This window comes from Caretta caretta, chromosome 1 (assembly GCF_965140235.1).
Source record: "Caretta caretta isolate rCarCar2 chromosome 1, rCarCar1.hap1, whole genome shotgun sequence".
Taxonomy (NCBI): domain Eukaryota; kingdom Metazoa; phylum Chordata; order Testudines; family Cheloniidae; genus Caretta; species Caretta caretta.
The window spans coordinates 119525333-119550394 of record NC_134206.1 but is presented as its reverse complement, the minus strand read 5'-3'; the positions used below and the strand labels follow the sequence as shown (position 1 = coordinate 119550394).

General features: G+C 40.3%; 1 protein-coding gene across 3 annotated transcripts in view; it reads right to left on the bottom strand.

Moving 5' to 3' along the window:
• Positions 1-25062, bottom strand: part of AFF3 (ALF transcription elongation factor 3) — a 488013-nt gene that overhangs the window by 180885 nt on the left and 282066 nt on the right. For 2 of the 3 annotated variants that reach the window (XM_048857937.2, XM_048857946.2), the window contains exons 5-8: positions 23694-23780; positions 14719-14755; positions 6108-6170; positions 4478-4529 (exon numbers count right to left, since the gene is read on the bottom strand). In XM_048857937.2, the coding sequence (XP_048713894.2) occupies positions 4478-4529; positions 6108-6170; positions 14719-14755; positions 23694-23780 (239 nt within the window). The remainder of the gene's footprint in view (positions 1-4477; positions 4530-6107; positions 6171-14718; positions 14756-23693; positions 23781-25062) is intronic. The other variant, XM_048857957.2, reaches the window with a different exon arrangement.

Sequence of the window (25062 nt, the reverse complement as noted above, 5' to 3'; positions counted from 1 at the left end):
AAAAACTCGAACATTCTAAAGATTTTGGCAGCCAAACTGAATATTTTACCTGAAAACTGCCAAAAACTAAAAAAAATAAAAAGAATTCAGACAGTAGCTGCCAATCATTGGGGGAAAAAGCAAATAAAGGTTTTATGAAGATTTAAAAAAAAAAAAAACAAACCCCAGAAACTTTCTGCAAAAATATTCATTTTGTTGAAAACCCAATTTTACAAAAACCAACCAAACAAAAAACCCAGGTTCACAGAAAATTTTTGACCAGCCATAAAAAAACCTCTTTGGGATTTACAGCTTTTAAACATTCAGTGAAAATTTGGCCAGGGGACCCATGAACTCCTATGCACAATAAGATAACGTGAAATGAAATTCCTCATATCCAGAGTGCTTGTGATTTTAAAAAATATATTTAGTCACAAGTGACATTAATCCATTTGGCGAAAACTCTAATGTGCTTAAATCCTCCTTACTGAGTGTACATGTCAATGCAATCTTTTAGGCCATTTCCTACAGTCATTCTGCATATGGACATGCGAGGATATAGCCTGACACTGACTTCCTCTATAGTCTTCGGTAAGTTGCACACGAACATTTATTTCAGTTTATCTGTAGCACTAGGATAAGTGTCCTTATTTATCTACTTCATTGGGGTCTTCTAAGATCCAGCAAATAAGTTAATGTTTATGAAGCTCTTTACATGGTAAATATTATTATTACCAGAATTAATTCATGCAGAAACATATCTAGAGAGTTAATACATGCAGAAATAAAACATGCTTAACACTGGCCGTGTGTTCACTAAAAAAAATCCTCCAGGCTTCTCTGCTTTGAAAGGTTGCAGATACTACCCTTGGTCAAGTGACTCAGGAGAAACCCAACAAAGTTATGTGAGTCTGTTTTCGCTGTCCTGGAGTTCGCTGGCTAGGGGAGGGGTAATCTCTGAGGAAGACTTCATGTAAATGTTCAGTTCAGTGTTTCTGACTGATTCAGAGGGGTGATAAACCTGTCCCTTTGGAGCTGTGTAAATAATGTTTGGAGAATGGCAGTAAATCTAGACAAAGGATGAACAAACTGCCATTGTAGCTATGTGCGTTGGGTTTGCACCTGTGGCTTGTAACAAGCAGAAAACATAGTTTTGTTAAGGGAAAAAAAAAAACAATTAACATGCTCCTCCCGTTTTTTCTCTCTCACTTTTATCATGGCCAATGTGACCTGTTCTGTGGATTGCTTTTTTTAAAGATGAGAGTCCTTTAAAGCTCTTCATTGCTCCTTCCCGTCAGTCTCAGAAATGCCACTTGTTCTCTATTGACATCAGCAGACTCTTTAAACACTGCGACTGGGCTGCTTACTAACCTTTTCCAGGAGTGATAACTCATAAAAGTAGTTCTTAATGTTCTTAATTTCAATGGCTCCTTACAATTCTCCCACATCAAAGATTCATGCTCCCTCCACCCCACCAACTAAACACTTATTAAAATTAATCAAAATGGTTTCCTCATCCCTGCTTCAGTCTTTGCAGGTTCTGATATGAAGGCTCACATAAAAAACATACACCCTGGCTGGGCATTTTTTCAAGATTTTTTTGGCAGTTGCAAAATTGATCTGGGTGGTACCTTTAGACTGCCAGCTACAGTGATCTGTAGGGGGAGAATAAGTCAATTATTGTGCACTAGTTTGTTTATGTATGTATCTCTGTGTGTATGTGTGCACATGCGTGGATTGTAGTGTCCCAATGTATTATCCCCTGTATACTTTTTTAATACCTGGTGCAATCAGGTTCATTCCAAATTTTTAAGAACACCAATATTCAAAAGTGTCCAAAGATCAGCGATAAAAATCAACCTTAGTGGATTGGGTTAGCATTGATGTAAATCAGGAGAAACTCCATTAAAGCCAATGGAGCTACACTGATGTAAAATCAGCATCAGGAAAAAGAGAATAAGGCACAACCTTTGTGTTTGTATGTTATTTATGTTTGTAGTTATTTATATTTACATCATTGTAATGCCTTGGCATTCAGCTTTCTGTTAAACAATTTAGAAAATTTTAACTTTGGCTGTTTTTGCTTTCCCCCTTTTCTCTTTTCCATTCTTTCACCCCTATTTTTCTTGCCTGCTGCACTACGTCTTGTATCTCTTCCACTATCTTTCAATCTCTGTTGTTCTCTTTCCTTCCCTGTATCTTAATCTACCTGGTTTCTCTTCCTCCTCCTTTCCCTGAATTCTATTTGCAACCTACCTCCCCCATGTCCTTTCAGGCTCTCCTTCCTTCTGTATCTCTTTTTCACCCAACAGTCTTCCTAAATATAATGGTTTCCATTTAAAAAGTTACCATTTACAAACAGTTACCATAGTTTTCCCCTGTTCTTAAAATAGGAATAAACATTGGTACCTCAGACCCTGCTGCGTGGTCATTATTGACAAATGGTAACAATATGAAGGTGACCCCTGTAAATGTATTACATTAGAAAATATGTATTACACTAGAAAGCATGCCTTATAGTGATAGACTCAAGGAGCTCAATCTATTTAGATTAACAAAGAGAAGGTTAAACGGTGAGCTGATTACAATCTATAAGTACCTATATGGGGAACAAATATTTAATAATGGGCTCGTTTATCCAGTGGAGACAGATGTAAAATGATCCAATGGTTACAAGTTGAACAAATTCAACTGGATATAAGGCATAAAATTTTAACAGTGAAAGTAATTAACCATTGGCATTATTTACCAAGTGTTGCGGTGGATTCTCCATCATGGACAATTTTAAATCAAGATTGGATGTTTTTCTAAAAAATGTACTCTAGGAATTATTTGGGGGAGTTCTATGGCTGTGTTACACAGGAGGTCAGACTAGATGATCACAATGGTCCCTTTCGGCCTTGGAATCTATGAATCTATGAAGTAGAGAAGTGCACAGTTTCAATGGGGTTCAGTGAGACCACTCATTGGGTAAGGTACTATTCAACATGAATAAGGATGTCACAATCTGGTCCAATTTATTTAATAAAGCCCACTAATGACACTTTATCTAGTCTGCCACAAACAAATATAGGAATTTCTACATTCATGAAATACAATTTACAGAATTTTAATGAAATTTTACTAAAAAGAATAAAAAGAAAACCCCACTATAAAATATGACTAGCCCCAAGATTACATCAAAGTATAGTGTCTGCTTACGTTTTACATATTAAATATCAGCAAAAATTAGTGTTCATTTCTCCATGATACCTCCAGATGGCATGAAAACTCTTCTCCTTTAAGTCTTTATTATAATATCTTTTTTTTTTAAAATGGTAACCATTGGAAGCATTCTATACCAACATACACTATTAACCATTCCCAACAATCACAGTATCAGAAGGCATAAAGCTGCTAGTGCTTCATTTATTAAACAAGTTTGACTAAATATAACATATTGTAATTACATTCTACAGCAAAATCTATAGGACAAACCATTCACAGACCATGTCAAATCTTTTTATCGATTCATTTCCAGAAGATTTTTACTATATATTTATGTCAGAAATCAAAACATTCAACAATCACACTTATTGTACCTTATTCTATGGCTACTTTTGGCCATGTAACAGATAGTGATACCTTGCAAGACTTACATGATCTAGCACTCTAAATTTAAATAACAAGAGCCAGAGGACACAAATTACAGACTCGATGCACTCTGAAATTCACATGACTGCACTGTGAAAAGAATTCCACTCCTACTCAAATGGGATAAAAAGGGTGAGTGATTTTGTAGCAATCCTCTCCTAACTGATGTGAGCGAAATCAAGTTTGCTGAGCTAGCCTGGGTTTTTTTGTTTTTTGTTTTAAACTTTGAGTCCCTCCGTTTGAAGAGTTGGTTTATTCTGGTAACAGTAAAATAGTTAATTCCCTTGTACACGGGGAAAAAACAGGGCGGGGGGACCTCTACTGTTGCATTAGAGTAAAGGTGAACACTGATATATTACAAGTGCCTATTCACATCTGTTTCTCAACTGCTTTTGTTAATTCAAAAACATCAACAAAATCGTGAGAGACCAGAGGTAGCTGTAATTGGATTTCAAGTAATTCAGAGGTGAAGTTGCAGACTGCAGTCTTTTAAAATTACATCAGTACATCAAAGGCAGATGTGACATGATATCTTCTGGAAAATGTGACAAACTTCTGCAGCTTCAAGGTAACATTGGACCTCTCCGGTTGTAAAAGCCAATCGCACTCACTCACTCCACCAAAAATAATTTAATATTTATTCAGCTTGTTACAGGGCCATCTCACTTTTCAAGATCTCTCACAGTAAGGATGCTAATGATTTATGAACAATTAACTATGAATCATTACTTAAAAGCTTTTTAAAGAACAGCATCAGTGAAAGAGCTTCATCTTAATGAAAACAAACAGACAAACACTATTTGGCATAACAACGCAGATTAAAATATAGCAATCATCTCTGATCACAAATATGAAACTGACTTACGATGTATGTGATGCACTGTTTTCTGGATTCTTTGGCTCAGCATCACCTTTCCCTTAAAAAAGAAGAAAAATAATATGAAAAATGGGTGAATATCAAAACCTTTATGGTGTTAGAGGTCAATACATTATCAGGCTAATTTTAACACTTTCAAAGTGTAGAGAAGAATGCTTTCTAAATATCATATGGCAGGTATCTGGGGCACTAACTGAGCACTTGCAAATTGGGAGTTAACATCAACATGACTTTTCCTGTCCCTTGTTTATGCGCTTAGGGGTAAGTAGTAAAGCAGGCCTGACAATTTCATGCCTAGCAGATCCCTAGCAAGAAGGCAGGAAACTCTGTAAGACTGGCCACTTGCAGGACAGGACAGAAGGACAGAATACCTTGGGGCCTTAGTCACTATAGGCCTGAAATGACAGATCAGTCTGCAGGGTTTTGGGATCCCTTCCCTCCCCAACACCCCCCAAAAAACAAACAGTTTGATTCACTTTATTTGCTGTGAATACTGCTCTCTGAACAACCTGAGGAACCCCAGTGTTAGACAGTCCCTAGTCCTAACATAGCCATGCAGGGTAGACAGCCATAGTTGGGCTACCCAGAACTCGACTTTGAGGTCTGTGCAGATCACTGTGTCTGTGCAGCTCTGCTTTGTAAGCAAGCAGGTGTGGAGAAGGCAGAGAGGCTCAGGGAGCAGATGGATCCATGGCTCTTTTCCTTCCTGCCCTCAAGTGCTCCCCAGAAGAGCTGTCTGGAACCACTGTGGGAACTAAGATGCACCTTTTCAGTGCCACAGTAAATTACTTCCTCTTACTTGTACATAAAGAGAGGCCCACAATTCTACCTGGGTCCCCTCCCAAGACAATGGTCACATATGCTGCCCCTTACACAGAGGTGTGGGTCACTGCCCTAATCTAGCAGCCATTAAGGAGAAACATGGTTGGTCTGAAAGCCTTGAGAGGGTTGGATTTTTGTTTTTGATATTGTACCACCTTGCTTACACCATTTATAATCTGAGTGCAAAATATTGTTTCTGTGCTAGCCAACGGCCCAGGCACTTGTTTACCCGTGGACACTGAAGTGCTGTTTACATGCAAGTTTGTGATAATCAGGAGATGAAAAGCTGGAGTGTGACTATCTTACAGATGGGACCAGTGTTTTTCCATTCAGTTTTAATGAGTTTTGTCAAATCAAAATTCATTTGTATTCTGTGAAATAATGTTTGAAATTGTTTCAGTGTTTTCTTGTGTGTAGTGCCTGATTTACACCCATTGAACTCAATGGAAAATCTCTAATTGACTTCAAAGGGCTTTGGACCGAGCCCCAGGACATTACAAGAACTTCAGTGTTACATACTAATAGCTGTTGCCAAAGTTCTCAAGTTTGATTTCCACTAAATCAAAGGTGGAAAAACTTGGGGTATGAAATGAACCTCTGGGGAGAAATACTGGTCCCTTTGAAGTTAATGGGAGGTTTGCCATTGACTTAAATGGATTTCATTCCTGGTACTTTCCCCAGTGCAATCCTGAAACAAGCTGAAATAGTTGCTCAAACTAATTATGCTTCTAGGAGCAGGGGTCCAGCAAAGGAGCCTTTGGTTAGCTTACACACTTATTCCATGATGTGTTGGTACCTGCATCAGATGTTTCTAGGCCTTCTAGGCTTGCAGGGAGGGTTTCACCGAAACATTGCTTACCTTTGGGAAGGAGGGGAAAAAATCAGTAGTTCTTATCACCAATTAGCCTTTGAAATCAGACCCACAATTTTAAACTAATTGGAAGGACTGGCATGAAGCTAGTCATATCTATTTTTATCAAACGTTTGCTACACACAGAATGATTACAAGATAACTTTTATATTTTATGTAATTACATTGTGCCTTCAAAAATTAATTAAGGCTCAACACCCTATGAGCCCATTTTAGAGACTTGATTATGAGAAAGAGCTGTTGAAGGAGTTACTCAATATCACACAGTGAATTAGTATCTGGGACAAACATTAGAACTCAGAAATCCTGACTCCCAGTTCTAACTATTAGATGCCTTCTCCACACAGTTGCTTTAATTAAAATATAAGTACCTGTGGCATCATTTTCTCCCAAAGAAAATAGGGTTATTATGGGGTGGGGTGGGAATGGATAAGTTCTGAGTATTTGGTTGTGACTAGACATAGACCAGAGGTGAAGTGCAAATTTGAATCCAAAACTCTCACGTCTTGTGGTGTTTAGATTCAGTTGTCGAGTTGCAGCTGGGAAATTTGGGTCTGGCTCTGAATTTCCCAAAGTTCAGGCGGGGTTTGGAGATGTTGTTCTGGTTTAGTTCCATGGCTAGTTGTGCCCCTTATGCCTGTCACTGGATATAAGGCACATAGACTGGCTTAGCAACAATCTGCCTTGAAATATCGGTCAGTACCATATCTACATCCGAAAACAAATAATAGTTCATCATAGATATTCTATTTGTAACTAATACTTTTGTTAATAACACATTAGTACAGTGAGCATTGGCGGTTTCACGTGCAAATGGGATGTGAGACTCTGAGTGATGACTTGGCAGTTTGTTCTGCTCCAGTTGGAAAAGCTGAAGTATTTTAGTTCTGCTCTTAGCAGCAATTAGTGTTGTGGCAATAAGGAAAGCAGAATAGGTTCTGTTGCAGGGATGATATTTAGCTAAACAGGATATTAATAAATTACTCTACGGTGAATGTTTGCAGCTGCTTTAATGCTCACAATCACTTAACATTTCAGGGGGAAGGGAGAGCAATTGTACAGTATATAAGAGTAAGAGGGAGAATGGAGAATTAATGCCTTACTGACTCCACAGAAAGAGAACTGAACCATTACTCCAATGAGCCATAGAAATTCAAGAAAAAATTTATTTACTAAGCATGAATGAGATTTAAAGATTTGGAATTCAGATTCAGTTTGACAAGCCTAGTAAAAGGGTGTTGCTTCTCTGAGCTACCTGACCTGTTTGAGCCCACTCTTATCCACACTCTGTCTTCCAAGTCTTCACACAAACTGCCATAACCAATGTGCCCTTGTCTCCCCTTAGTTGAAGGCACTATTATGGGGGACAGGCAATTCAGCAACCAGCTAATCCTCTTTAGCTCCAGGTATCATTCTCTGGGCAGGTTATGAGACCCTTTCCATCCTCCACCTCAGTCTTTTGAAGCTGGCCAGGAGTCCCACTAGATGCCCTACTTCTTTTGCAAGCCGGCTGCTGGTCTGCTCTCTTCCAAAAGACTGATCTTCTGGTGCATGTGCGTATGGATGAAGGCCTTCTAGCCCCAGTTTTTCAGCTGTAGACCTGGCTGGTTTCTGCTGCTTCCCACTGAACTGGCTCTTTTAACATTTCACATTCTAAGGGTGGAATGACCCAGAGCACAAAGGCCAATTTCAAATCCACTTTCTTGAAGGGGTGGGGAGATAAATTGAGACTGGCTCATTGAATCAGGCAGGCACAGAGCAGCGCCAAGACAAATGCTGTCCCGGACTCATTCAGCCTGAGACTGGGACTTGAACTCTGCATTTTGGGACTGTTCTGTCCAATTGGGGATGGGTGGTCACCCTAGCTAGACCACAATCCCCAAAATACAAGGAAAAATAAAGCAAGACACCCAGGCAGGTGGTCAATCAAAATCATGAAACAATTAAGTCATGAACACCGAGTTCAGAGAGCAGGAACCAGGAAGCAAACAGGAAACGGAAGAGGGAGCAGGAAACAAGATGCAAGAAGGCAGCATACACAATTTCAATCAATCACCACAATTTCCTTCTTTTTTCCCCCAAAGTTCAGCGGTACTTTGCCAGAGGCAGCTGGTGATCCCGGGGCTGTAGGTTATACCTCTGATTGAGATTAGGGGCTGGATACTATTGATGTGGCACAGCTTCCTTAATCTGCCACATATCATCATACAGAAAAGAGTGTCCTCTTCCCTATCTGTTTTCCTTTCAGTAGGAAGTATATCTTCTTGGTTAACAATATGTTCTCTGTGTGGTAAACACACTCGCCACGTTCCGTACTCTGCAGCCCGCAAGATCATGCCATGACTAATGAAAATACTTCCAGCCCATCACCTAACATACACTGCTTGTCTAGGATAGAATGTGTGGAGTCTTGTGTGGATATGCTTGTTGAAAGTCGTATACTTCTTAGTCACATCAGTTGGCTTTGAGGATGGCAAAGGGGTGGGATGAGCCTCTTCCATCAGCATAGACAACTTGGTGCTCAGAGGTCAGTTGAACAGCCAGTAGAATGGGGTTTCTCCAGTATTTTCATGAGTGTACTCCAAATAACATATAAAGCATAACTCAGTGCAATATGTAAGAGTATATCTAGAAATCCCTGCAGTATGCTAGCTACACACTTCTTCAGAGTCCACTATGCCATTTCCTTGGGGATGGTACCCAGCAGATTTATAATGTGCTGTACTAATACTCATCAGAAAGTCTTCAAACTCTCTTGGTAGAAAAGGTGTCTCATTCTGAAACAAGGCTCTCTGGTAGGCCAAACATTGCAAATAAAGTGGTTAGGAGAGAATTTAGCTCCTCAGAGGTAGGTGCCTTGTGAAATTATGAATACAAAAGAGTAACGTGAGTAATAGTCTATAACAGCATCTTTTGCAATATTGCACTTGGCCACATTCAACTTTATGCCAGCTTGTTGGGGTCAGGTTAGCACTTGGTCCAGAATGGCATTATGTACAGGAAGGGTCTTAGCAAAGATGAGAATGTCATCCAGATAACAACATGCACCCTGGCAGAGGTAGAGATGGAATGGCCACTTGAATGGTCCCTTACAATATGTGCTAACTACATATGCTAAACAATCTGATCCACTTTGCATTTTGCTGTGAAGCTGGGAACTCCTTTGCCAGACCTGAAGAAGAGCTCTGTGTGGCTTAAAAGCTTGTCTCTCTCATCAACAGAAGTTGGTCCAATAAAAGATATCACCTCTCCCACTTTGTCTCTCTAAAATCTGTGCACAGTCAAATGTTGCCCTTCTTCTTGTATATTGTCACCCATAGGCGAAATTCAATCCACAGGCCCTTCCACCTCCCGAATGAAGCCATTATCTTTCACGTGTTGCAATTCTGTTCAGATCTTGTCCATAAGTGCAGGAGGTACATGATTTGCAGGCAGTGCAAAGGGCTTGGTGTTCAAATCCAACAGCAGAGACAATGGATATCCCACGCACAGAACACTGTCACTGTTAAACAAATCATGGTGTCTCTGAATGATACGTTGGGTATCCCCTTCTACTCTAGCTATTCTATTCTAGCTGACATAACTACTCCTCAGGTGTCCTGTGTAAGTACATGCATAATACCAAGGTGCAAGCACACATCATATGATTATAATGGAAAAGGATTTGCAGTAGCAGCACCTTTAAAAATGTTAAACTTTGCAGTCAAGGCTACGCCTCTGTAGAGCACAGAGCATAGAGCTTCACCCATTGTCTGCAAATCATACAAATTCCAAGCTTTTATTACCACTGTAGTCAGGCAAATATCTAAATTATGAACTAACCCAGAGGGGAAAACGTTAACTTCAGAACCCCTATCCACCAAGCACTTCAGCAGTGTACCATTACAATACGGGATTCCAGCTCCAGCGCCTTGCTGCTTGAGGAGATTGTACTAAAGGAAACATCTGGTCCCTGGTAAAAATGATTTTGTGCGGGTCTACATTTACAGTATGCACTGAAGGCTTCCCGTCTTCATGAACCAGTGTACAGTGGCAGACTAACTCAAAGCATCCTTCCTTCTCATGAGTCTGGCACACAGCAATTCTGGCTGGGCAGGCAGGGAAATTGGCCAAGTGACCTGTATTACCACAGCAGAAACAGTGAGGAGCTGGCAACTTTTGCTGCTGAGGCCATGGAGCAGGAGTAGGTAGCGTTGTATGACCCTGGGCAATGGAAGCAGGAGAACCAGCTAATGGGGATTTAAGTGTAGACACAAAGGTAGCAGCAATCTGAGACATTCCAGCCCAAACCCTCTCAGCTGCCTCACTCTTAGTTACTGTGGCTTTAAATGTTAGAGTTCTAACATCTTCAGCCAGTGACCATTTGCTCAGACAGTCACTGGCTATGCCAATCACAAAAATGTCACAAAAATGAGCTTGATCATCATAACTTCCCTGAATTCACAGTCAAGAGCCAACTGCCACAAATGACATGCAAACTAACATATTGTTTTGTTGGGCTGCTGGCGAGTTTAAAAAAAAACACATTTTCCTTTTTAACAGAACAGAAGCTCCATTCACAACATATTTGTTGAGAAGCTGGACGACACATCAAAGGAAGGCTTGGGCTCTTTGAGTCCATCATAAATATCAATGCCATCACAACCTAAGCAGTTCTGCAGCAAGGGTAATCTAGTAGCATCAGAGAGCTGCAGGATCTGCACATAGTTCCAGAAATTCTGAATAAAGTATCGCCAGTCAACAGCTGAAGAATGTGCAGGTGGCATGAGTAGCAGAATAGAAGCATAATTTTATGCTCTGATGCGTCCCAGAATACAATCCCCAAAACACAAGGAAAATGAAGCAAGAGGCACAGATAGATGGTCAATCAAAACATGTAATAACTATGAGACGGTTAAGTCAGCAACAGTCTGAACAAAACATAACAGTCCCCAATGACAGATATGTAGCAGCAGGCGCCGAGTAACTGCACACACCCAACACCAGGCACACACCCCCACCACTACTCCCAGAAGAACAGGAACTGGAATATTGAGTTCAGGGAGCAGGAACCAGGAAACAAACAGGAATATGGAGCAGGAAGCAAGGAGCAGGAAAACAACACACATAGACACCAGTCAGCGCAGTAATGAAACTTATTAATGTTTGTAAAGTGCTTTGAGATCCTTGTATGGAAGACACTACAGAAGTGCAAAATTATTAGTTTTTGTGGGAAAGGTGGCAGGGGCGCCATTACAGATTTTGGGGAGAGGGGCAACTTTAACCGTGATTCCAGGGGCTTCTTAGGCACCTGAAAACTCTAGTCTTTTGGCAGATAACAGCAATTAGCTGACAGGAGCACCGTATCTAATTCCTATATAAAAGAAAGAAAATTAAATAAATATTAGACCCACTCACCTCTAATACTAACATGTTCTGACATCTTGTGGCAAGTCACCTAAGGGACACTGGTTAGGCTTAAAATCTTAATGTATATTCTTACTTTGTTACTAACTCTGCGGAGAGAGAGACCCCATCAGGACTCCTGGGTTCTATCTAAGCTCTGGGAGGGCAGTGGAGTCTAGTGGGCTACAGTGGGGGGTAGATACATCTGGGATTTATATAAGAACATCAGAATGGCCATACTGGGTCAGACCAAAGGTCCATCTAGCCCAGAATCCTGTCTTCCAACACTGGCCAACGCCAGGTGCTTCAGGGGGAATGAACAGAACAGGCAATCATTGAGTGATTCATCCTGTTGCTCATTCCCAGCTTCTGGCAAAGAGAGGCCAGAGACACCATCCTGGCTAATAGCTATTGATGGACCTGTCCTCCATGTACTTATCTAGTTCTTTTTTGAACCAGCTTACAGTTTTGGTCTTCACAACATCCCCTGGCAAAGAGTTCCAAGGGTTGATTGTGAAGAAACATTTCCTTTTGTTTCTTTTAAACCTGTTGCCTATTAATTTTATTGGGTGACCCCTAAAGTTATTGTGTTATGTGAAGGAGTAAACAACATTTCTTTATTCAATTTTTCGACACCATTCATGATTTTATAGATCTCCATCATATTCCCACTTACTCACCTCTTTTCCAAGCTGAAAAGTCCCAGTCTTATTAATCTCTCCTCATATGGCAGCCATTCCATACCCCTAATAATTTTTGTTGCCCTTCTTTGTACCATTTCCAAATCCAATATATCTTTTTTGAGATGGGGTGACCACATATGCATGCAGTATTCAAGATGTGGGCGTACCATGGATTTATATAGAGGCAATATGATATTTTCTGTTTTGTTATCTATCCCTTTCCTAATGATTCCCAACATTCCATTAGCTTTTTTGACTGCCACTACACATTGAGCGGATGTTTTCAGAGAACTATCCACAGTGACTCCAAGATCTTTTTCTTTACGGGTAACAGCTAATTTAGACCCCATCATTTCATATGTACAGCTGGGAGTATATTTTGCCATGTGCATTACTTTGCATTTATCAACATGGAATTTCATCTGCCATTTTGTTGTCCAGTTATCCAGTTTTGTGAGATCCCTTTGCAACTCTTTGCAGTCAGCTTTGGACTTAAGTAGCTTGAGTAATTTTGTATCATCTGCAAATTTTGACACCTCACTGTTTACCCCTTTTTTTCAGATCATTTATGAATATGTTGAACAGCACTGGTCCCGGTACAGACCCCTGAGGGACACCACTACTTACCTCTCTTCATTCTGAAAACTGATCTTTTATTCCTACCCTTTGTTTCCTATTTTTTAACTGGAGTGCCTTGCAATGCTTTCAGGATCGTCTAATGATCCTTAATTTAATTTAATGACAAGCCCTTTGTTATCTTAATCACCCTGCCTCTGTTTATAAACAAACTCCCTGCCCCAAGGGCGGAAGCTGAGAGCAGCACAGAACTCATCACATTCCACTCTCAAGCTCCCTCTGGGGCTAGGGCATGCACTATGAGCAGACCTCTAGTATGAAACTCAGGAAGGTGCAGTAGCCTCTCCCCAAAATGGTGCCATTTAATAGCTGGAGTCAAAATATCCTTCATGACAAACTTCACACAGACCACTCCCAAAATAGACCTGCTGATATTGAGGCTATCAGCTTACTGAGACACTAAAGACTTCCAACCAGGTAAAGCAGGATAGGGGCCATGTTGACACCTCCCTCACAGGGAGCCATTTGTTACAATTTCCCAAAACCTCCAAACAAGCTTGCAGTTTCAATAAACCATAGGAAAACGACGACCAATGCTAGGCATTCTGATGTCATCACAAACCACTCAAGCTCTGCTCTAGTGTTTATTATGCTCAGACTTCCTCAAGTGTTTGCACAGCCTTATCTATTATGGCTCTTTAGTGCTTCCTTCTCTCATGACTGCATTCATTATTTTTTTTAGAGAACCTCATCCCGTTTGCCTTTTTATTACTTCCTTAGTGCTGGTGCTCACAGCAATATCAAACTTATGCTGGCAATTAAGTGGCACCACCCCCTCCTTGTTCACAACATCGTCTTCCACAGTGCTGCCCCTTCCTTAGCAAAGGTACCGTATAAATAGCCTGAAGTCTCCTAGCCTTCTCCCTCTGGGTGTCTGCTTCCTGCACCCAGTGGGTGACCAGTCAGTTTCAAAGCCAAGTCTACTGGCTCAGAGCATTTGTCATCTTCAAACCCAGCTTTGTAATTTGCATAGTGCTCTGTTTTAGCTCACAGGTCATGAAGCTAACAAAACTGAGCTCTTGGTTGGGATGCTTTGATGTCATGAACAGGATAGGGTCATGTATTTTGAATATGCTGGAGAACATTAATACCAGTCATGGGTGTCAGAAGAGAGGATTAATACTTCGTTTCATAGAACAATTCAATCTTTTCTTTCCACACAGCCACTAAAGTGTTTTACCCATAACTAAATGTAATTAAAGTAAAACTGCTTTGTAACATGGCCTGTACACTTTAGTAGGAGGACAGGCAAGGATGTGAGCAAAGCAAGTTCCATACTCACCATCCTTGCCAAAATTATACACCAAAGGCAGCCAAAAACTATAGGCTCTTCGAGGCAGCATTTGTTATTGTTTTGGCATACTTCATGTATTATATAGCACCATATACAGTGACAGTGCATATAAATAAATAAAAAAAGTAATAAAGCAAACTCTCTGAAATTTTAGGCAGTTTGGAGGTTGGGGTTGTGTGCACATTTGTATGTGGATACAAAGTTTCCACCCACTTCCTATCATTTTAGAAGCGCAATTATTTTTTCCTGTAAAATCTGTCTCACATACAGCAGAACTAGGTATGATGGAGCAAATTGTTCCTTCCATTGCCAATCTAAAGGGATTGTTCCCTTCCCCGCTATAGGCCATTAGTGATTGTGATGCCCAAGGTTCTGCACTTGAACAAAACAGTAGCCTGCCAGCTGAGATCCTGTACTGGACCAAGAGGCTTCATGTTTCCACTATTTTTTTTTCTCAACTGTCCTATTGTTCACTTGTTTCTCACATTCCCAGTCAGCGTCTCCACCAAATGCAGCTGTAAAGTGAGGTAATTCTTACTTGGATTGCTGTGTCCTGTAGACACCTGCTGCGACTCCTAAAATAATAAAGAAAAGCATACCATGTATTATTTTTTTGGGTAATTTTTAGAGACAAAATTGTAAGTTACCTTAATACTACTATACAGCTTTGTTAATCATTCATTCAGTCTAATCGCAGAACATCATTTCCAACTATAAGAAGAAAATCAAATATTTCCTTGAAAATGCATTTACTCTAGGCTTTTTATACTTATCTCTCAACCATGACCCTTTAATAGTATATTTTTTCTATTGTCACTATCAATCTCCAGCTTATTATTCACTTATTACTCCACCAGAACTCAAGGGGCTATTACTTTCTACCAGGCTAGGTGAGAAGACAGACAGGCAGACAAATGATTATTTCTGAAGTTCTTGCCAATATCATTTCATAGGCCATCAGATTGTTCTGGGAGCAGCACAGCTAATCTTCTCTCCTCACCTCGAGGATCCCAAGTGTTGCGTCCATAATGGATCAGGAAATTGATACTCACAGCATTAGAGAATGGAAGTTTCGACCCTACTCCTGAGCCTAGTTCTATTAGCTACTAGACATACTGAAATATTAGGTTAAAATAAAAACCAAACTAAATCAACACCTAGTTTTCAAACATAGTCTTGGTACAGTATCTCTGTATTCTCAAGCTAGTCTTCAGTGGCCCAGCAGACACATATGTATCAGAAGTGGTTTTGTAACTGAACTTCACAAAAGCACCTAAAACATTTCTAGTGAAACATTTAGAACATTTTTGAAAAAACACTGATAGTCTGCCTTGCATTAAGTCTTCCACATAGGTTTGTTCAAACTGGTTTTGTTTTAAATAATTCATTGCAATTATGGGCTGTTTTTAGACTTGATATATGAAAAAGATTGTAATGTACCATACATACTAACATTATATTGGTACTGTAGATATATTATTTATGGACTCTTGTTCTTTAGATGCCTCCTACAATAGCTAAAGATGGAATCTCAGTTACCATAAACATGGTAAAGCACTTATATCATGAAATTTTCAGTTTAGCAATTTCTCCAAAAATACTTTGAGCACCTTGGACTGCACCAGCAAGACTTTTTAACAAACATTTAGTCAACTTCATGGTTCAAAATCATTTCAAGTTTTTCCACCCTTGGTTTTTTAAAATAATAAAAGTCAAGTATCTCTGTCACTCAGGCTAGCCATCACTGGGTGGCTAAGCCACAAGAGAAATGGATTATGAACTAGTTCAGGGAGGGCATTCTATACATATCTCCAATTATGTACGGAATAAATAAACTTTATAATACTATACTATTTATTGTGCAGCTGCAATTATGACAATAAAGACAGCGACATTGACAGAATAGGCGTATATACCAATAAATACATTATTTTCAAGGCAGAAAGATTTTCAGCTAAAACCTTGGTCCTAAGGGCAGTATTGAGCCAACGGACGGGCTTAAGGCAATAGAAAACTATTTTTTATTTCCTGGCTAAATATGTCTTTAAGCTGCAGTTATGTCTGTAAACCTTTATTAATTATTTAAGAAAAAAAGCAATTGAGAAGTTTATAGTTTTCCTAAAAAGCAAAAACATGAAGAAGCCTAGACATTTAAATTTAAAGTTACTGAAACAGAATGAAAAATACAGAAATTCAGTTAAAGTAACCCAAATAAACCTAGCTCTTTCCGTATCCCTTGCCACCATGGATCTCTTCTTTCCTTCTCCCCAGCTACTGTAGATTTGGATAGGATTTTTTTTTATGGCAATCTTAAATCCACTAAGGACCTGATCATGCTTCATTCAAATCAATGAGAGTTTTTCCATTGAGCTGAATGGGAGCATCGTCAGACTGATAAAGGCTTAATCCCATAGCACTTCTCAGCAACTTCAATTTGCAATTAAGCCAGGGTCATTGAATTGGGGGCATTCAGAATCTTGAAGGGTCAGATCTTAAATCCACTCTATCTTTGTAAGTTGCCTGTGGAGTCAGAGATCTCCAGACTGCATGGCTTTGATTTGGAATTTGCATGTCTACAATACGCATCTGTTATTCACTGCCATTCTACATGCCGGAAATGACCTCACCACACATTAAGTGGTGGGGATCTTTGACTGGCTTGTCAGAGAGGAAAGGAGTACTTGTGGCACCTTAGAGACTAACAAATTTATTTGAGCCACAAGTACTCCTTTTCTTTTTGCGAATACAGACTAACATGGCTGCTACTCTGAAACTTGTCAGAGAGGGTGTGTTGCCCCTTTAAGGGAGACTAGAGAGCCAGAGACTTACCTGCCACATGGAGGCAGCTCCATACCATTCAGGATGCTGACCCATCCCCCCAGGTGACCAGAAGAGAAGGGAACAATTTATTATTTATGCCCATGTCTTTGCAGTAAAAGCCCTCTTTTCACCTGGACCAGGCTGGGCAGATGCTTAATTTTTGTCCTGTTCTAAGAGGTTTATAGAGCCATATATATAAGCTACAATCTATGCTACATCTCATAGTATGGCAACACTTTTTCACACTTTAAACTATTTACTTTGGGGGAACTGCCCCACCTATGATCCCTTCTGATGAAGAGATACAAAAGCCTGCATCCTTTTGTCTTTTTGAGTATAATCTAAAAAAAAAGGAGGAGCAGTTTGCTGTAGTGATGTGATGACAGGTACAGTTGAATTTAAATGCTACTCTAGCATACAATCAAACTGTCTACCTTTCTAGGCATCATTTTTTTTCAAATCTTAAAAGCAATTATATTTGGTAAAGGTGAGTCATTCACATCTGCAGTTCTTTTCTAATTCACCCATTCTAGCTTTTTAAAATTAACAAGAATAAAAGAATAATTAACTGACCACCATAAAGATGAGATGACACGAACATTTAAAGCTTCTGTTAAGAATGTCCATGCAAAACACTTGTGAAAATGGAATGGTTTTCTGAAAGTGGAGAAACTGCTGCCCAGACACCACAATGATTGGTGACCTCATACAATCATACATAGCTACATGGAAATGGAGTACCTGCTCTGCTTTTTGAGACATACGAAATCACTGTAAAAATGAAGGAAAAGAGCCATGCAATCACCAGAATTTACTGCATCCTCTTTTCACACAACAGAGTAGAGACTACATGAACATGAAAGCTCTTTCTCACAAGCAACAAGCATGTTCTTATTTATCAGATTTAATTATTCACTTAAACTTTATTAAAATGTTTGTAATAAAATTGCAATACAATAATGTGTGATCATTTGTACCTAACAAAGTCTCACAGAGATAGTAGAGTGAAAAGCATATATATGTACTGTGTCATATATATGCATTGATACAATTATCTTTAAGATTTGAAAAATGAGAAATAAAGGGACTCACACAGCCCCTTTCTAGTAAATTTAGGAGTACAGATTAATCCCACAGAGAACGAAAATTCAAAATAAAGGATAAAATGGACCTTTATACCCCCTACTAGGTAAAGGGATGTTTCTGGTCTGCTTTCTTTAAGGAGGATGGAGGATGTCCTTTAATGGAGGATGTCCAGTACAGTTTGCATATTTCAAATTTGACACTGAATTTCCTATCCTTATGGATCTTTAACATTAATGTAGGTTTAATTTTTTTGCTGTATATACAGTATATATATATACTTAATTACAGTATATATATACTTGCTGCCTTCCCTCCGAATCCTCAGTTCATTTCCTTGGACCATTTCCCCATGGCCCCCAGCACCTTCTTTGCCCTTACGTCAGAGCTTCAGCCTGCCAGTCTTAGCAGCTAGCCAGGAGCTCTCTCTAGCTTCCCCAGTCGCTGCTGGCAGCACTGCTCTGCCCAGGGTGCTGGCACTCTTTCCTCCTGCTAGGAACCTAACTTTCCCTCCTCCAGCTCCAGGCAGTTACTGAAGTTGCTCTGCCCTGCAGCCCTTCTTATATGGGCCTGCCAGGCCCTGACTGGCTGTTCCTTGCAGCCCCTCTCCTATTGACTGCTTTCTGCACAGCCTCCCTAGGACTCTATTAACACCTTACAGGACAGTGTGGGGCAAATGCCCCATCAAAGGGTGCCTCTGGTGGACCACAAGGGGGAAATACAGGTGTGATTGCCCTGAACTGTGACACCAACCTTCTTTAGTTACCATGAGCCCACTGTACAGGCTTCAGAGGGAAAGAAAATTATAATCATATAGCCAAGAAACCTTTAAGATTTTCCTACAGGGAAATAGCTTTTCAGTGGATAATAATGTTGTAATTTTTAACAATCAGGGATTAAAACAAATTGCAAAGTCCAATTGCAAAAGGAAAAAAAGGCAATATTTATGTGACACGATGCTTTTTTTTAAAAATGGCATTTATTTGAAGCTGATCAGAGGTTTGGAACATTAAAATAAGTCCTATGGGAGATGAATTAGAGGCCTGCAGCAGGGGAGGTGGTTAGAGATGCAAAAATAATATACACATGGCTCTGCAATTTATCACATTGCTATCACCACCTCGTGTGTGTGTGTGTGTATGTGTGTGCACAGTATGTGTGTATGTAGGTGAAATAGCTCTTCCTCATGTATAAAGACATAAATTGTTGAGCCATATGTTATATTGCAGAGCCATGTGAATACTGATGTTATCATTCACCTCTGACCTTCTCATTTACCCTCTGCCTCCTAATGCATTTCCCTGGGACTTATTCTAACATTCGAAACACATGAGCAACTTCAAAGAGCCACCATTTATTTTAAAATCAACCTGTCAAGAAATGTTTCTTCCTTCTCCCACCATAGTGGAATTTCATCCATAAAAAGTTATACCTGCCCCAGGCCTAGGATGGGCAAGGTTATTTTGTCCTGGACCAGTGACAAGTTTTCTATATATAAAAAGTCACAACTGTGAAGTCCATTATCTCACAACTCTGCCTGGATAGAAATGGGAGCTTTATATGGTGCATTGGGAACGGGAGATGCCCAGTGAGACCCAATACTGACCTGATTCCTGGAAAGGGCCCAAGATACTGAACTTTAACTCATGACATTTTTAGGTATAGAAAAGATACTTTAAATCATTTTAAGGCATTTCTATGGCGGACTCTGAGCCTCCATAGTTACGTTCTAACTAAGGCATCTGTTTTGCAGGCTCAGAAATAGAGTGGTTTAAATACTATTTTTAAAGTTTCTAAACTAGTTATTTTTATAACTCTAACATATGTGACATACGCATGATCAGACAATGGTCTTGTGTAGTATAAAGGTTTTATTAGCATTCATTTGGGATAACCTTCATGATTCACTAGAGGCTTCCCCATTCTTGAGCAGTGTGACTATCCCAAATTCATGTTGATAAAACATTTATAACCATACCAGATCACTATGGATTACTCACACACAAGTGCCTGGCAATCTAAAAGTAACACAAGGGCAAGTGAGGGATCTAAATTCAGGATATAATCTTTGTTGCTTACTTCCAGGCAAATATACAGGGACTGGGATGCTGAAGGTAGTTTGTTCATTCTCTGTGGGAATCGTGTGAGACCAGCACAGCTCATTTTTAGTGACTCTTCCAGCCAACTCAAGGCACAGTATTGATGGACTCCAGAGGAAGAAGTAACATACCAACCCTCTTCAGCACAGGGAATGTCACTGTGGCCAAGGGTATTTGTGAGTTGGGGAAGGGAAAACGTAGAGGGATCCCCAGCATAGTTGTGGACTTGGAGGACTCCTGCCTTCTTGAAAGGCTACAAAGTATTTTTGCTCATTCTTTCCATAAAAATAGAATATCAGCATAATTAATTCTAACACATACTGAACTACTTTTAACCTATGTCTTAACTAATTAGTGATTTGACAACTTGAGACTTGCAATTTCTTAATTAGGCTATTAAAGTTTCAGGGGTTATCAAAATCGCAGCCAGGCTGGATTTGGAATCATTCTAGAAATTAAAGTTAAATAACTAGATTTTAAATATGATTATTAAATATATATATATTGTGACAGGGTTGGGCCAGATGGCTATAGGAGAGTAATAGAAGGCAGATATATTAGCCCCAGACTAAGTAGGTCCCTTTTCCCTGAGTAAGGTAACAGGGAAGGTTCCAGAACAATCAGGAACCTTCTGGAGACAATTAAGACAGGCTGATTAGAACACCTGCAGCCAATCAAGAAGCTGCTAGAATCAATAAGGCAGGCTAATCAGGGCACCTGGGTTTTAAAAAGGAGCTCACTTCAGTTTGTGGTGTGCGTGTGAGGAGCTGGGAGCAAGAGGCACTAGAAGCTGAGAGTGAGAATGCGGACTGTTGGAGGACTGAGGTGTACAAGCATTATCAGACACCAGGAGGAAGGTCCTATGGTGAGGATAAAGAAGGTGTTGGGAGGAGGCCATGGGGAAGTAGCCCAGGGAGTTGTAGCTGTCACACAGCTGTTCCAGGCGGCACTCTCGACAGTTGCATTCCACAGGGCCCTGGGCTGGAACCCGGAGTAGAGGGCGGGCCCAGGTTCCCCCCGAATCCTCCCAACTCCTGGTCAGACACAGGAGTCATCGATCTGGACTGTGGGTTCAGAAAAACAGCCAAACTGAGGGCTGCCATGAAGCTCCAAGGCGAGCAAATCCGCCAGTAAGTGCAAGACCCACCAAGGTAGAGCAGGAACTTTGTCACAATATATATTGTCGCAACCATCTACAGGGTCCCAGAGTAACGGGTTGCCCCGGGGCCCTTCACCACTGAGGAACTGGCCAGACAATGGGTTGCAGTCACCACTGAGGGAAGTGGCTGGACAGTGGACTGCAGGTCCCCAGTAATGGGGAGCACAGAGTGTGGCACGACCAGAGGGGTGTGTCCTGAAGAGAATGCTGCGGTCCTTAGAGTGATGTGGGTCCTGGAGCAGAAGTGACGGCAGCAAGACATCACCAGAAGAAGGCACCCTGGCTAACAGCTAATCCCTGGGACAGCCAGCAGGAGGTGCTAGTGTTGTGAGTCAAACCCCGTCACACACCCTTTTTAGGCTCCCGGCTCCTCAGGTATAACCTCTCCTGGGCAGAGACCCACATCCCCTGATTGGGATTTTTTGAGTCTGCTCAGTTCCCTGCCTACACTGTGATATCTCCAGCAAGCCAGAGTGTGTAAATAGGCTGGTGTCTGTGGTTTGCTTTCCCTCTGAAGGCTCTGAACAGCTGTAATTGCCAGCAGTCACAAGTTACTACACGTATTTATTCTTAAAGTGAAAGCATCAGAGAGAAAACATTAAAACAATAAAAGAACCTACACACATGCTAAAAAGCTTACCAGAGGTCATCCCAATTCCAACCTTGGTCTCTGGTAGTTTTATGTCCTCCAAAACCCACAGCTGGGCTTTTCCTGTGGTTATGAGTTCATAACTATCTCAGATTCAGAACCAGAACCAACATGAATAATGCAGTCTTTACTTTCTACAGCTTGGGCCTGTGATCTTGGCTTCATGTAATAGGTGACAAGCAGACAAAGGTCCACTCCTCAGGGCTTAGCTTGAAAAGGTGATTTTCTTGAATATTTCACAGGAAATCCACTTCACATGTATTGTCCCAAAAGTCCATTCTTGTCTGGCACATTGTTCAACATAATCATTTGATCACCCAGGCCTTCCATCACATTTCCCTCCTACAGAAGTTACACACAATCCTGGCCCACAATAACCCATACACTTTGCATTAAGTACAAAGAACCCCAAAGATACTTAAATTTAATTCAATAGGATTTCAAAGATATTGCAAGAAACTGCCATATCTGTCACAATTGGTTTCACCAGCAGAATGTTACAAACAATACTTAGCACCAATAAACCTTTAAAAGCTTTAACTCAGAACTAAAATAGTTCTGGCATATACTTGTGGCATTTAAACAGTACAGGATGGTGTGATCTAAAAGTTTTATTGGTCTGGGATAACTTACATAAATCACTAGTGACTTCACCACTTGTGAGTAACGTGGCTCTCCCAGACACACGTCAAAAACCTTTGTAAAAAGAAAAGGAGTACTTGTGGCACCTTAGAGACTAACCAATTTATTTGAGCATGAGCTTTCGTGAGCTACAGCTCACTTCATCAGATGCATACCGTGGAAACTGCAGCAGACTTTATATATACACAGAGAATATGAAACAATACCTCCTCCCACCCCACTGTCCTGCTGGTAATAGCTTATCTAAAGTGATCAACAGGTGGGCCATTTCCAGCACAAATCCAGGTTTTCTCACCCTCCACCCCCCCCACACAAATTCACTCTCCTGCTGGTGCTAGCCCATCCAAAGTGACAACTCTTTACATAATCAAGTCGGGCTATTTCCTGCATAGATCCAGGTTTTCTCACATCCCCCCCACCCCCATACACACACAAACTCACTCTCCTGCTGGTAATAGCTCATCTAAACTGATCACTCTCCAAGTTTAAATCCAAGTTAAACCAGAGCATCGGTTAAACCAGACATCGTACCAAAAGGACTGAAGGTAAAATGGATCTATGCAGGAAATAGCCCGACTTGATTATGTAAAGAGTTGTCACTTTGGATGGGCTAGCACCAGCAGGAGAGTGAATTTGTGTGGGGGGGTGGAGGGTGAGAAAACCTGGATTTGTGCTGGAAATGGCCCACCTGTTGATCACTTTAGATAAGCTATTACCAGCAGGACAGTGGGGTGGGAGGAGGTATTGTTTCATATTCTCTGTGTATATATAAAGTCTGCTGCAGTTTCCACGGTATGCATCTGATGAAGTGAGCTGTAGCTCACGAAAGCTCATGCTCAAATAAATTGGTTAGTCTCTAAGGTGCCACAAGTACTCCTTTTCTTTTTGCGAATACAGACTAACACGGCTGTTCCTCAAAAACCTTTGTAACACTCACCCATGTATTCTCTCTATCTTCCGCACATGCACCTAGCAGTCTAGTTAATGGCAGCACAAAGTTATTTGGGGATCAGAGTGGAGGCTGTGGGAGATGAGTTTCTAGACTATACAGAGTTTCTTACCTTGTTTGGAAATGGAAACTTGCTCTGTTCCACTTTTCCAGGTGTGTGAATAGCTGAGAGTGGTGGAGGCCAGGAATGGGTCATCTCCTGGAAAATAATATTGTACAATAAACTATATTTAAAAAGACAATATAATATGAGGCAATGATGATGACATACTAGTAGTAGATTTCTGGATAGTGGCATATATATGGAACTTTCTGCAGATATATTTTCATAATTTCTAGGATACATTTAGTTTATATATAATCTAGTCAATAAACGAGTTACATTATTTATCACAGATTGTTGGGAGCATTTTTTAAAATGAGTGATTTTTTTTTAATGGTTAATGTTTTTTGAGTGCAAGAAGTTTGATTTTCTGATTAACTGCACCCCAAGCTTCACTCATGCAATGTATTATGTGAATGGCCGAGAACACACACAAGTTGGTGAGAATAAGAGAAACACAAAATGGATTATTTCCTTACATGTAATAAAAGGAACAGAAATTTCAGTTCATGACCAAGTAATTAAGTATGGAATATGGACTAATCATAACATGGATCCTACTATCAGGGTTTGGATAATAAAGGCTGGAAGCTGAACTTGGTAATAGATTAATAGATTCCAAGGCCAGAAGAGACCATTGTGATCATCTAGTCTGACCTCCTGCATAACACAGGCCATAGAACTTCCCCAAAATAATTCCTACAGTATATCTTTTAGAAATAATATTCAATTTTGATTTAAAAATTGCCAGTGATGGAGAATCCACCATGACCCTTGGTAAATTGTTCCCATGGTTAACTACTCTCACTGTTAAAAATTTTATGTCTTATTTCTAGTCTGAATTTGTCTAGCTTCAACTTCCAGCCATTGGATCATATTATACCTTTTTGCGCTAGACTGAATATATAATATTTGTTTCCCTTGTAGGCACTTGTTGACTGTATTGAAGTCATGCCTTTACTTTCTCTTTGTTAAGCTAAATAGACTCAAGAAGCTCAATCTAACACTATAAGGCATATTTTCTAATCCTTTAATCATTCTCATGGATCTTCTCTGAACCTCTCCTGTGTATCAATGTCTTTCTTGAATTGTTGCACCAGAACTGGGCACTGTATTCCAGAGTGGTCATAGAAGTGCCAAACACAGAGGTAAAATAACCTCTCTACTCCTACTTGAGATTCTTCTGTTTATGCATCTAAGGATAGCACTGGTCCTTTTGGCCACGACATCGCACTGGGAGCCCATGTTTAGCAGATGATCTACCACTGCCCTGAAAGTGTCTTTCAGAGTCATTGCTTTTCATGAAGAGTCCCCCATCCTGTCAGTGCAGCCTACATTCTTTGTTCTTAGATGTACACATTTACATAGAGCTCTATTA